The following is a 13,054-nucleotide window of genomic DNA, read 5'->3' on the forward strand; positions in this document are numbered from 1 at the left end:
GGTGTTGAAGTGCTGAAGGTATGAAAGCACGACATTAATGGGGCATTCTCGGGGGTCTTCGCGTTGCAAAGAGCACCAATCGATGAACAGGTTCCATTTGAGCATGTACGCATGTCTAGTGGACGGCGCTCGCGCTGCAGTGATGGTGTTGGATGTCGCTTGCAATAAATCACCTCAACCTTCCGCGTGCTCAGCGACCAAACATGGAGATCCCAAAGGTCAGGACGCAGGTGCCATAATGTGCCCCCTCCCTGAGAAAGAAGATCCTTCCTCAGGGGAATCTGCCAGGAAGGGGCTGTCGCGAGGAGCATCCGTTCTGCGAACCAATTCCTGGTCGTCCAGTAAGGCGCGACCAGTAGAAGGCTCTCCTCGTCCTGGCTGACCTTGCACAGTTTCTGTGCGATTAAGCTCACTGGGAGAACGCATATTTGCGCAACCCCTGCGGCCACCTGTGTGCCAGTGCATCCACGCCGAGACTGCTGTTTCGCAATGCAAATTGAGTGATTCATTGAGAGGGTGCGACTGCTGTTTCGCAATGCAAATTGAGTGATTAATTGAGATGATGCGACTGCTGTTTCCCAACGTTGATTGAAAAGAAGATGAGGCATGTTTGGATGTGCGAACAAGTATTAAACTGTTGGTGAGAATGCAAAGCTGACATAGGCTACAATACAATCACAGTTGCACAGATGTGTAGTGCTGTGACGGATCAGAACTCTTGAGTGTAAACTTTAGAGAGAGTTGCGCTACTGTGTCTTATACTATAGTACGTTAACATACATTGTGCGAATAGAGTAATGAAAAACAATGTGGGGGTTTCTGTGTGCAGTTTTGAATTCCCCCTCCGTCTGTGCGTGCGCGAGCGGGTTTAAGGGCACTCAACATTGCATATACGGAGAGACGCGTTTCTAAAAGCAAGCAAACATAAAATCTTTCTGTGCTTGACAGGGCACATATAAACAAAATGATCTTCACAGTATTCTTTTTCTAAAAAAAAAAAACATTTGTTTATGTCTTATGTGTATGTATAGATTACAGTCAGAAACCAGTCTGTGCTTATTAGTCCGTGTGGACTAGGCCTCACACACCAAATTAAAGAATCTAATAAATGGGGTGAGCTTAAACAGGGTCGAGCAATTTGTGGTTTTGTTCTTTTTTCTCAGTCACATCTCCTGTGAATTTCTGAAAAGCTTTGATGTTGTTTTTTTTTTGTTAAGACACAAAGACTGTTATGGAGGCATGAAAGCACATATGTTGTTTTTCAATTTCTGAGTTGGTCATGTATGGAAGTCCCCAAGTCCAACTTTATTGTCTTGTTAAAACTATAGCACAATTTTGAAACTTTTCAACAGTTTCTAGCAATTGCCCGACTTCAAATTTTTCTTTACACAGCAGGGTTTATTACAATAACACAGTGTTACAACTAAGTGAATTTAATTAATAAAAATCATAACTGTAAAAACAATATCAATAATAGACAATTAAAATGTGTGTCTTTTAAGTGGCCCTTTCAAAAATACCTATTCATATGCATTGATCCATAATAGAAGGATGCTTAGATGAGGAAGGCATGGATGGATGGATGCAGTATGTGGATATCTGGTATAGACAGATAAACACATTCACCTTTAGCAAACAGTATAGATAGAATATTGAATTATTTGTGTTTAAATAGAATTTTTCAGCAAGTGTTACAACAAATCCCTGTAATATAGCCCACCCATTTGGTAAGCTGTAATGGTTTCACTTCTGTCAGTTAAGCTTAATAAAAATAGCTGGACTTTAAGGACAAAGTATGAGCGAGAACACGCTAAATCTGAGCTGAGCCAATTCAATAAAGTCTCTGCCCCTTTTGGGGTTAGTAATGGTGTGAGACAAGGGGGGGATTTTGTCCCCAATTTTGTTTAATTTTTACATGGATGATCTATCTGAATGTTTGAAAGCTTGTAAACTGGGTGTATGATTGGGAATATGTGTGTGAATCATATTATGTATGCAGATGATCTGGTGGTGTTTATTTTTAGCAATGCTGGCCTTCAACAGCGTTTAAATGTCTGTTCTGATTATGGTCTTGAACATGATATTTTATATAATCCTGATAAGAGTGTGGTTTTGATCTGTAGAACTAAGGAGGATAAAAGTATAACATTTCCAGTCTTTAAGCTGTCTAATAAGAGTCTTACTGTATCTGTGAAAGTAAAATACCTTGGTCATTTTACAGTTTTTTTTATTCGCTTTGGTACTATTTTCACAAGTATGTGGTAAAACCTCACAACTGTTAGTACAAAACTCACAGCAGATCATCAAAAAGTCAATTTTTTCAAACATGTAATCACATTTTCAATTGACTTAGTACAACACACAAAATGATACATTCACTTTTTCACCACACTTAATCAGTGTGTCATCAAAGAAATACATTTCATTTGAAGTAATTGTCTTTCACAATGCAATGCTCACAATACTTTTGATATGCTTCTCATCTCATTTGCGTAAATACATTTTACCAGCACTAAATCCAACTGATCTTAATGGTTAATCACTGAACCATTTGGTAAACCTATATATTTTCATTTCAGCAATATACAGTATATGGATTTTGAGAACTACAGAAATAAAATGTGTGTTTGTACAAACATATAAATGATGTGTAACCACACATGATAAAATACTCTTTATTGCTAATTGATTTTACATAGTGGTAACCACAACTAGTCATTACAGTAGATATACTGTAAAAGTGGGGGTGTAAACACTGGCAATTTCTTTCAACATGGAGCAGGACAGACAGCAAGAAGATCTTGTGGACAAGGGATGTTGGCTGAAACGCGTAGGCATGTTTTTATTCTACTTAGCCATGTATGAATAAAGGCTTTTTAATCTTTATCCTCCTGAGTGCCTCAGACCCTATTTTAAAATATTGTCTGTAGTATTCTTTTGTTTTATCTGGACCCCGAGTCTGTAATAAAGATTGATTCATACGAGAACACTGTATGTAGTACATACTTGAAAAGCAGCTGAAAAAGCAAACACAAAATACTCATTCCATCCTTCATTATAAACAGATTATGCATTGAGATATAAAATAACTTGACAAGAACCAGTTTAAGAGTCTTTGTTATGGGCCCAACATCAATTTGAATTATTCCGTACCAGCAGAGGTTATCTGAGGATTTTGAAGATTGAGTGGAGGGCAAGCTGCATCATGGTTCAGACACTGAAGAAATAATAACTCATCCTCATACCATCCTAGCTGCATGTCGTTCTTCTGCTGTCATCGTGGTGTCTGTTATTAACTCCTCTGTTAATAAATGTTCAGTTCAATTTTTTTATATATAGCGCTTTTCACAATTGTTCCAAAGCAGCTTTACATGAATAGATGTAGGAGAAATTTTCCAACAGGACTTGGCACCTGCACACAGTGCCATAGCTACAAGTACCTGGTTTAAGAACCATGGTATCCCTGATCTATATTGGCCAGAAAACTTGCCAGACCTTAAACCCATAGAACCCTGTTTTTTCCCCGTGGCTGCGTTATGCATGTTTTTTGTTTCTATGCTTCTAACTTCTGTCTTTGATGTTGGTTTCTTCCTCCTCTTCCACTTCTTCTTTTCCTAACTTGGCGGCCAGGGCAGATGCGTGCATGATGACTGCGTGCGTGATGGGTGGTGGGCCGCTCTTTGATTCTCTAGATCACACAGATGGTCAGTCCGCCCCTGCTTGCCGTAGAGAGGCATCGCTGTTTGGCCAAGTTCTCAATGGGTACTAGTGTTACCCCCATGGACGTCTCAGCTGACCTCACCACCCTCCTCAGGGCCCTTCTCTCTGAAGCACTGCTGTTTTTTAACCAGAGAGAGATGTTACCCGTGAATTTCTGAAAAGCTTTAATATATTTTTGTAACATTAATGTAAAGCACATATGTTGTTTTTCAATTTCTGAGTTGGTTGTGTCCCCAAATCCAACTTTATTGTCTTGTTACCAAAAATATAGCACAATTTTGACTTAAAACGTTTCTTTTCACAGCAGGGTTTATTACAATAACACAGTGATACAACTAAGTGAATTTAATTCATCAAAATCATAACTGTAAAAACAAAATCAAATAATTGACCATTAAAAATGTGTGTCTTTTAAACACCTATTCATATGCATTGATCCATAATAGAAGGATGCTTAGATGAGGGAGGCATGGATGAATGGATACAGTATGTGGATGTCTGGTAAACACATTTTAAACCGCAGGCGGAAAAACTCTAGTTATAAAAATACCCGTGTCCATGTGGACTAGGCCATATACACCAAAAGAATCTAATAAATGGGGTGAGTTTAAACAGGATGAAGCAATTTGTGGTTTTGGTCTTTTTTCTCAGTCAGATCTCCTGTGAATTTCCGAAAAGCTTTGATGTTTTTTTGTTAAGACATAAAGAGTTTAATGGAGGTATGAAAGCACATATGTTGTTTTCAACAACATTTCTGATTGGTTGTGTAAGTCCCCAAATCCAACTTTTTTTTCTTGTCACCAAAACTATAGCACAATTTTGAAACATCTCAACAGTTCCTATTGCCCGACTTAAAACATTTCTTTACACAGCAGGGTTTATAACAATAACACAGTGTTACAACTAATTGAATTTAATTAATCAAAATCATAACTGTAAAAACAATATCAAAGAATTGATCATTAAAATGTGTCTTTTAAGTGGCCCTTTCAAAAATACATATTCATATGCATTGATCCATAATAGAAGGATGCTTAGATGAGGGAGGCATGGATGGATGGACGGATGGATACAGTATGTGGATATCTGGTGAACACATTCACCTTTAGCAAGCATTATAGATAGAATAGTATTGAATTATTTGTGTTTAAAATGAATTTTTCAGCAAGTGTTACAACAAACCCCTTTTATAAACCCCACCCATTTGGTAAGCTGTAATGTTTTCACTTCTGTCAATTTAGCTAAATAAAAAATAGCTGGACTTTATAAGGACAAAGTTTGAGCGAGAACACGCAAAATCTGAGCTGAGCCAATTTATATGAGAACACTTTTACTTTAATAAACTTATAAAGCTGCTGAAAGCTGAAAAAAGCAAACGCAAAATACTCATTCCATACATCATTATAAACAGATTATACATTGAGATATAAAATAACTTGACAAGAACCAGTTTAAGAGTCTTTGTTGTGGGCCCAACATCAATTTAAATTATTCAGAACAAGCAGAGGTTATCTGAGGATTTTGAAGATAAATTGGGGGGCAAGCTGCATCATGGTTCAGACACTGAAGAAATAATTACTCATCCTCATACCATCCTAGCTACATGTCGTTCTTCTGCTGATATCTTAAGTGGTGTCTGTTATTAAGGCTCCAAAAAGCATATTCATTAATCATAAAAGTAATCCATACAACTCCTCTGTTAATAAATGTTTATTAATGTTAGAAAGCTAAATTCAATTCAATTTAATTTTTTATTTTATATAGTGCTTTTCACAGTTGTTAATTGTTTCAAAACAGCTTTACATGAAAAGATGTAGGGGAAAACAGAATAATCGATAGATAATATAAGCAGCAGACTACAGTGGCTAAGAATAAACCGTACAAGCGAGCGTAGTAATAATGTCACGTATAAGTGCTAAGTTAAACCAATGTTGGCTGACTCTCCCGGGGATGAAAAAACTCCCTAGGAAAAAAAACCTGTGGGAAAACTCCTAGGAGGAGAAAACCCTTGCGAGAGATACATATATACAGTATATGTAAGCAATAAGGTACGAGAGGCTGTGCTGTATCGTGAATAAGTAACGGCTGAAGGGCGTTGTTAGGCACGACGCGAAGCGGAGTGCCTGCAACCCCTTCAGCCGTTACTTATTCACGATACAGCACTTGCCTCGAGTACCTTATTGCTTTTATAAAACGGTTACCACACAATATTAAAGTAAAAAAAATATTAGTGCAACTTTCATGAATTTAAATCAATAAAAGCATTCCTTCCGCTAGAAAAAATAGTCCCTGACTGCGAACAACAACATGAAAGCTCAAATAAAAACAACAAACTGTTCTCAGACTTTGTCTCATTATATGTTTATGTGTTGCTAAGGGTGTTGCTAAGGGCGCAGTGATATTACAGTTTTTTTCGATTGCTAAACGACAGTGGGCACAACTGGAGCTACATGTGCAAAACTCTAACTACAGTCTGCACTACCAAAAGTCACCTGAGCACAACCCTTAACACATGGCTCAAAACAGCTCCGTGCAGCCAAACACTAAATACAACCCTCACTGAGATAACACACACTGTCACTCACAACACACTGAGAGGAAAAACACTAACATCAAACACCAATACACAAAATACTAACTTTATATCTTTACAGTTTTAACAATTTCAGTGACATCACACAAAGTAATGTTTTCTTCAAAGAATGATTTATTTATTGTTTTATCACATGACTTATTATTTTATTTAGAACGTCATAATTCTTTAAGGTAAATGAAAATTGGCAGTTTGCTTCAGTAGTCTGGAGTAATTTGCGGAATTACAGTAATGAGAAAAAAAAGGTAGAAACTAAAAGTACATGAAAAGTAATATTTTATATATATGAAATATATATATGAAATTGGAATTTATATTTATATGAAATTGCAATCAGCAGTGTTTGAAAGGCACAAGGCTGAAATCTTTTCTGTTTTGAATGTGTGGTTCACAGTTTTGACAGCAGTGTGTTAGCATTTGAACAAGGTGCTGTAGATCCACAGTGTTGTGCAGGTTGTGTTTAAAGTCATGGGATAAGTGTGTAAAGTTTTGAAAACTGTGTTCAAGCAATGAAAAATGAACTAGAGTTTGGTCCACATGAACTGCTGCTGTGCAGACTGTAGTTAGAGTTTTGCACATGTGACTCCAGTTGTGCCCACTGGCGTTTAGCAATCGAAAAAAACTGTAAATAGAACCGTTGGGTGAAGCGGTCATAGCAGTGTTTTATTGTGAATAAAGCACACCTATTGACCAATCAGAATCAAGGATTGGAACTAACCGTTTTATAAGTATACATATGTACAGTATATATACAGTATACCAGTTCAACCCGCTTAACCGTTTCATATCACTATCGTGTTTATATATATATATATATATATATATATATATATATATATATATATATATATATATATATATATATATATATATATGAAGAGTTTGGTTCCAAAACGCAATAAATCCATTTTGACAAATTTCGGTAAAAACGTGTTTTCTATACCAAGAAAGTGACAATATGAAAACCACTATTTTCTGTTACAAACTTTCACATAGCATCTTTAGGTTATAAAAACATAAAAAAATCTAATCCATAAATTTTCAAAGATTTATTATAAAAACGGATTAATTTTTCCACAAAATGCAATAAATCCATGACAAGTTTTTATTCAAAATGCTATAAATCTATTGAATCAATAGCCTATATAAATGTGCATTCATCTTTGCCATGTTATATTCATTTAGTTGACTAGCTGTACACACTAATTAAAAATATAAACATTAATGTCATTAATCAAAACACTTACTTTGTGATATTAAGAAGTCATCGGTTATACTTGACGTCCTCGCTTAACGTTTTTCAAAGCGATCAGCTGTAAAATGTTTTTGGTCCTGCTCGATTTTCGTTGACTTTGAGTAAAATTATGGAAAGTTTTTCATAAGATCCCCTGGGGCCCGTACCATGAAAATGGTTAAACAAACTCAGGGTTACAGGATTAGTTTCAGGTTGACAAAACCAAGCCAATGTGCAGGCCTTGTTGGTAAAAGCTATTTTCATGGTACCCAAAACCCAGGATTTGCACAAACTAATCCTAAACAAAGCTGGCTAACCAACTAAACCAGCTTCATGGTATAGGCCCCTGGGGTCAATGTGTTATCATGACAGTAACTTGATGCTGTCAGCCCGGCCAAACAAGCACCGGTCTCCCGAGTTCCTCTGCGTAAATTATTAGATGCTGATGGCTTACGTTTCTTTCCCGTCACAGAAAACTATCACAGGTTTATCATTGCTATCAAAGTATTATTTTGTTTTTGTTTGTTTGGTGATCACGAAGTACAAAGTAGATGAGGAAAACTAGGATTCTGTGTACTCAACGCGCCACCATTCTTTGTTTACATTGCGTGAGGTGCGCTGTAATCTGTGGAGGAGTGGATTTATGGCATTCTGTAGAAAAGGGGGAGTGGCGTTTATTGCATTTTGGGAAAAAAGGGAGAAAAGATGACAGAATAACACTGCGGAAATTGGATTTTGCATAAAATTAAGAATTTACTTTATAATACTGACCTGATATAATACTGATTCTGGCAGTAACTCATTTTTTTCAAAAATGGCGTTTATTGCGTTTTGGAACCAAACTCTTCATATATATATATATATATATATATATATATATATATATATATATATATATATATATATATATATATATATATATATATATATAAACACGATAGGGATATGAAACGGTTAAGCGGGTTGAACTGGTTCAGCCGGTGGTCGTTGGACGTGCATCGGCTGGGCATCAGTATATCAGTGGTGTAATGACCTTCACAGCATCAGAAACTGGGTCTGTTTGTCTCATTGTCCTCGGGGTCGAGGATGAGACAAGGAGAGAATCCTAACAGAATCCTATTAGCGTAGGGGCCGTTCACATCAAATGCAAGTGTCATACAGTATTTTGGTTTAAAATCCGCTAGGTTCCAGACAGGCTAACTAGTGCGGCATAAGTATATTACCCAGATGAGTTATGTGATTGCTTTGTTCTAGACAAACTACTATTGCGGGATAGGTACGTTTACTTGACATTTTATGTGAATGCTATGTTAAAGAAGAATGTCTTAAGTTTAGACTTAAAGTGATCGACTATGTCTGATTCTCGAACATTATTTGGTAAATCATTCCAGAGCTTAGGGGCTAAGTATGAAAAGGATCTACCACCTTTAGACACTTTTGATATTCTAGGGATAATTAATTGGCCAGAATTTTGTGATCACAGTGTACGTGATGGTTTGTATTCTGATAGTAATTCTTTAAGATATGAGGGTGCTAGGCCATTTAAGGCTTTGTAAGTGATTAGTAATATTTTAAATTGTATGCAATGTTTAACTGGTAGCCATGTTTTAGAATATGGGTGATTTCTTTTTTTAAAGATGGCTAATATCTACTGTTTAGAGTAATGTATTGCATAAAATACGTTAAGAACTGTGCTTTACTGTTTTTTAATGTATTGTATGCAATACAGTACTATAAACAGTTGAAATTACAGTATTTTTTTATTCTACAGTAAAACCATCAATACTGTAAATAGAACTAAAATCACAGTATTTAATTGTTTTTGTTTTCACAGTGTATACACAAAATACTGTAAATGTAAGTACAGTAACCTTACTGTAAAATATATTCACAGTAACTTACTGGCAACAATTAGCCAGTAAGTTACTGTGAATACTACTAAAATCACAGTATTTAAATGTTTTTGATTTTACAGTAAATACATAAAATACTGTAAATACAACTAAAATCACAGTATTTAAATGTTTTTGATTTCACAGTAAATACATAAAATACTGTAAATACAACTAAAATCACAGTATTTAAATGTTTTTGATTTCACAGTAAATACATAAAATACTGTAAATACAACTAAAATCACAGTATTTAAATGTTTTTGATTTCACAGTAAATACATAAAATACTGTAAATACAACTAAAATCACAGTATTTAAATGTTTTTGATTTTACAGTGTATACATAAAATACTGTAAATGGAAGTACAGTACCCTTACTGTGAAAAGTATTCACAGTAACTTACTGGCTAATTGTTGCCAGTAATTTACTGTAAATTTCACGGTAAATTTTTTACAGTGTAAAGAGGACAAAATTCGGATTAAATATACTGTATCTAGTACATTTTACTAAAATAAACTAAAAAAGCTGCTGAAAGCTGAGAAAAGCAAACCCAAAATACTCATTCCATCCTTCATTATAAACAGATTATACGTTGAGATATAAAATAACTTGACAAGAACCAGCTTAAGAGTCTTTGTTATGGGCCCAACATTAATTTAAATTATTCCGTACAAGCAGAGGTTATCTGAGGATTTTGAAGATTAATTGGGGGGCAAGCTGCATCATGGTTCAGACACTGAAGAAATAATAACTTATCCTCATACCATACTAGCTACATGTCGTTCTTCTGCTGTCATCTTATGTGGTTTTAATTTTTAAGGCTCCAAAAAGCATATTCATTCATCAAAAAAGTAATCCATACAACTCATTTATTAATAAATGTTTATTAATGTTATGAAGCTAAATGATGGGTTTGTGTAAAAGAAACATTCACATTTGAAAGTTTTTAAACTATAAACATTGGCTTCTGGGAAGCATTTGTATGCACATTCACGAGAGCTAGGGAATAAAGAAGCTGACTACTCCATTACCGGACTCATCTATTCAAGCCTAGAAACAAGAAACATTAAAGTGTTGCACATCACACACCTACATCTAGAAATATCAGATCTGAACTGAGCTCTGCTGCTGACCTGTAATATCATTGATTATTCTAAAATGTACATTAACGGGTTAAATGAAACTTGAAGAGACCAATTAAAACAAATAATTTCCCATGAAAAGCATTTCTTTAAACAATATGCTAAAATTTAATTTTCAATGTGATATGTGCTAAAAAGTGTGACCTTGTCTGTAAAAAATCCATGCTAAAGTCTCAATCTAATATTGAGATTTGCAGCATCAAAGTTTAATTTCACACTGACGTCAACTTATTCAATATTAAAGAAATCAATGTTATATTTTCACAGAATGTTCTTTACATTATGTAGGATTTCAGGTAGAAAAATAAATCACAAAAAAATGACTTTAGCTGGATTTTCACAGGCAAGGTCAGAATTACTTCAATATTCATCCAAATTATATTATGGAATACTTTAATTGGTAAATACCAAATTAATTGAGCCACTTACTAGTATGAAAACATAAGCACATGTTGGTACAACAGTATCTTTGTTATTTAAAGAATTTTTCTATACACAATACTTTATTTAAACTGTGCACTTTATAACACAGGTTTCACTACATCCAGACTTTGTAGTTAACAGGCCCGCCACTATAAAAATAAGAAGTGAAGTGTTCCTCAACTCAAGTATAAAAAAAGAGTTATATAATAAATATAGAAGCAGCAAGACACTGTGCTTAAATCCATCTTCGTTAAGGCAAGACCAAGAACAGCAAAAGGATCTAATCTGAGGTTCACCCAGCACATCAGACATCTCACTGTGTCCATTCTTTACAGTTTTGTTGCATTTCTAATTGTTCTGGAGTCACTTGGACTGGACTGCAGGCAGAGGACGTCGGAAAAGCAGGATGTGAGGTTCTAACAGAAAAAGAGCTCACCATGAGTTACCAGGATAGTGAAAATTTACAGTGAAAAACAAATTTAAGTAACTTGAAACTGTCATGATTCACATCAAACAGACACAAACATGCACGCATGGCATACCAGGCTGATGAATCATGTAGTGAACCCATCCTTGACTTTGTTGAACACCCAGGTTCCTCCACTCTGTCTCGGACATTAGATGGGTCTTGGGAACTTTTTTGGCGATATCCTTAGGAAGCATAACATGCCTAAAAAAGTAAAAAAGCAATGTTAAACGTTAAATATATATCTGCAACGTTTGACACAATATAAGGGAATAAAACTACGATAACATCTGTCTGCTAGGTTAGTGTATTAAAAGAAAATAAATGGCAAAATTAGGTTGCCTTTCAGTGGCGGCCGGTGACTTTTTTACGAGGGTGCACGATGCGAAGCTCATCACATGTAAATAGACTGTCATGTGTGTGGCTCGTCACTTCAAAATATGTGTTGGGCGCGTCATGCAAACCTATGTGCATCACGCATGATGTCAAAACACGAGCCTGCCGCAGATGTATCAAAGGTCTCCGTGTCAAAAGAGACGTTCACGCCTGCCAGATACTCACTTAATCTCGTGTGTAATCAGAGTTTAACTTTAAGTTAGTGTCTTGCGAGTATTTCGTGAACGTGAGTGACTCTTTTATCATAAACCCTTTCGACGCATGTGCAACAGGCACTTATTTTGACAAGACGCATGATGCACATGGTTCACATGACGCAACAAACACATATTTTAACATGACAAGCAACACACATGACCCTCCAAACTCTTATTTTGAATTCCTGCCCCTCGGAAGAGAAGTCACCGGCCGCCACTGTTGCCTGTAATATTGTTACCGTAAAAATGAAAGCAGTTATTCTTACAATTACAGTAATGACAAACAACAAGGGAGTTGGTGAAAGTTACCTGTATTCAAATATGTCGTCGTCGTATTTGTCAGAGTAGTAAATCTGCTTCTGAGACATGATCTGATGTTGATTCTGGGTGATTAACAGATTTAATATTTGACATATCATAAAAAGGCAAAACATGGTGTACAGTGTAACTTAACTTACAAAACAACTATTTAAAAAGTTGTCAAGGGTTAAAGTTTAGTTAGCCTGTATTTATTAAATCACGTGTCTGAAATGCTAACATTATATTTAGTATAACGTAACCTCGCAAGAAAAACATCAGAATAGAGACAGCGACTGTTTCAACGTTAAATAAAAAAGTAACTTATATGTCAATATTAATGCTTAAATTACATGGTAAGTTTGTTTACTCTGTGTTTGTATTTTTCCCTCCAATGCTGGGTAGCGAACCATGCAACTCGAGCTAGTTAACACGTCATCAAATACATTGTTTAGTAATGTAGTCTGTTCAGAACACTTACTGTTTATATATCGCTAAACAATAGTGAAGTCTTCTTCAGTAAACAATAACTTTGTGTGTTTTTCTTTAGTTTTTGCAAAACAAACACTTTTCGCCGACTCTTGAACTTCCCTCTTTGAGTGCTCAGCCCGCCCACAGCCATTCAAATATTTACACATCCGTTGCCATTTGACAAAAGTAGTTACGTCACTTATACGTCATCCTGCACAG

At 35.5% G+C, this 13,054-nt stretch overlaps 1 protein-coding gene across 1 annotated transcript; it reads right to left on the reverse strand.

Moving 5' to 3' along the window:
* Positions 1-10,311: 10,311 nt before the first annotated feature.
* cks1b (CDC28 protein kinase regulatory subunit 1B) lies at positions 10,312-13,003 on the reverse strand. Its single transcript, XM_055220919.2, has 4 exons — positions 12,846-13,003; positions 12,377-12,450; positions 11,551-11,678; positions 10,312-11,424 (listed from the first exon to the last, which is right to left on the reverse strand). Exons 2-4 carry the CDS (start codon positions 12,433-12,435, stop codon positions 11,372-11,374), a joined length of 240 nt encoding a protein of 79 aa, XP_055076894.1. The 5' UTR covers positions 12,436-12,450; positions 12,846-13,003; the 3' UTR covers positions 10,312-11,371.
* Positions 13,004-13,054: the final 51 nt, after the last annotated feature.

Source organism: Misgurnus anguillicaudatus, chromosome 20 (assembly GCF_027580225.2).
Source record: "Misgurnus anguillicaudatus chromosome 20, ASM2758022v2, whole genome shotgun sequence".
NCBI classification, from domain to species: domain Eukaryota; kingdom Metazoa; phylum Chordata; class Actinopteri; order Cypriniformes; family Cobitidae; genus Misgurnus; species Misgurnus anguillicaudatus.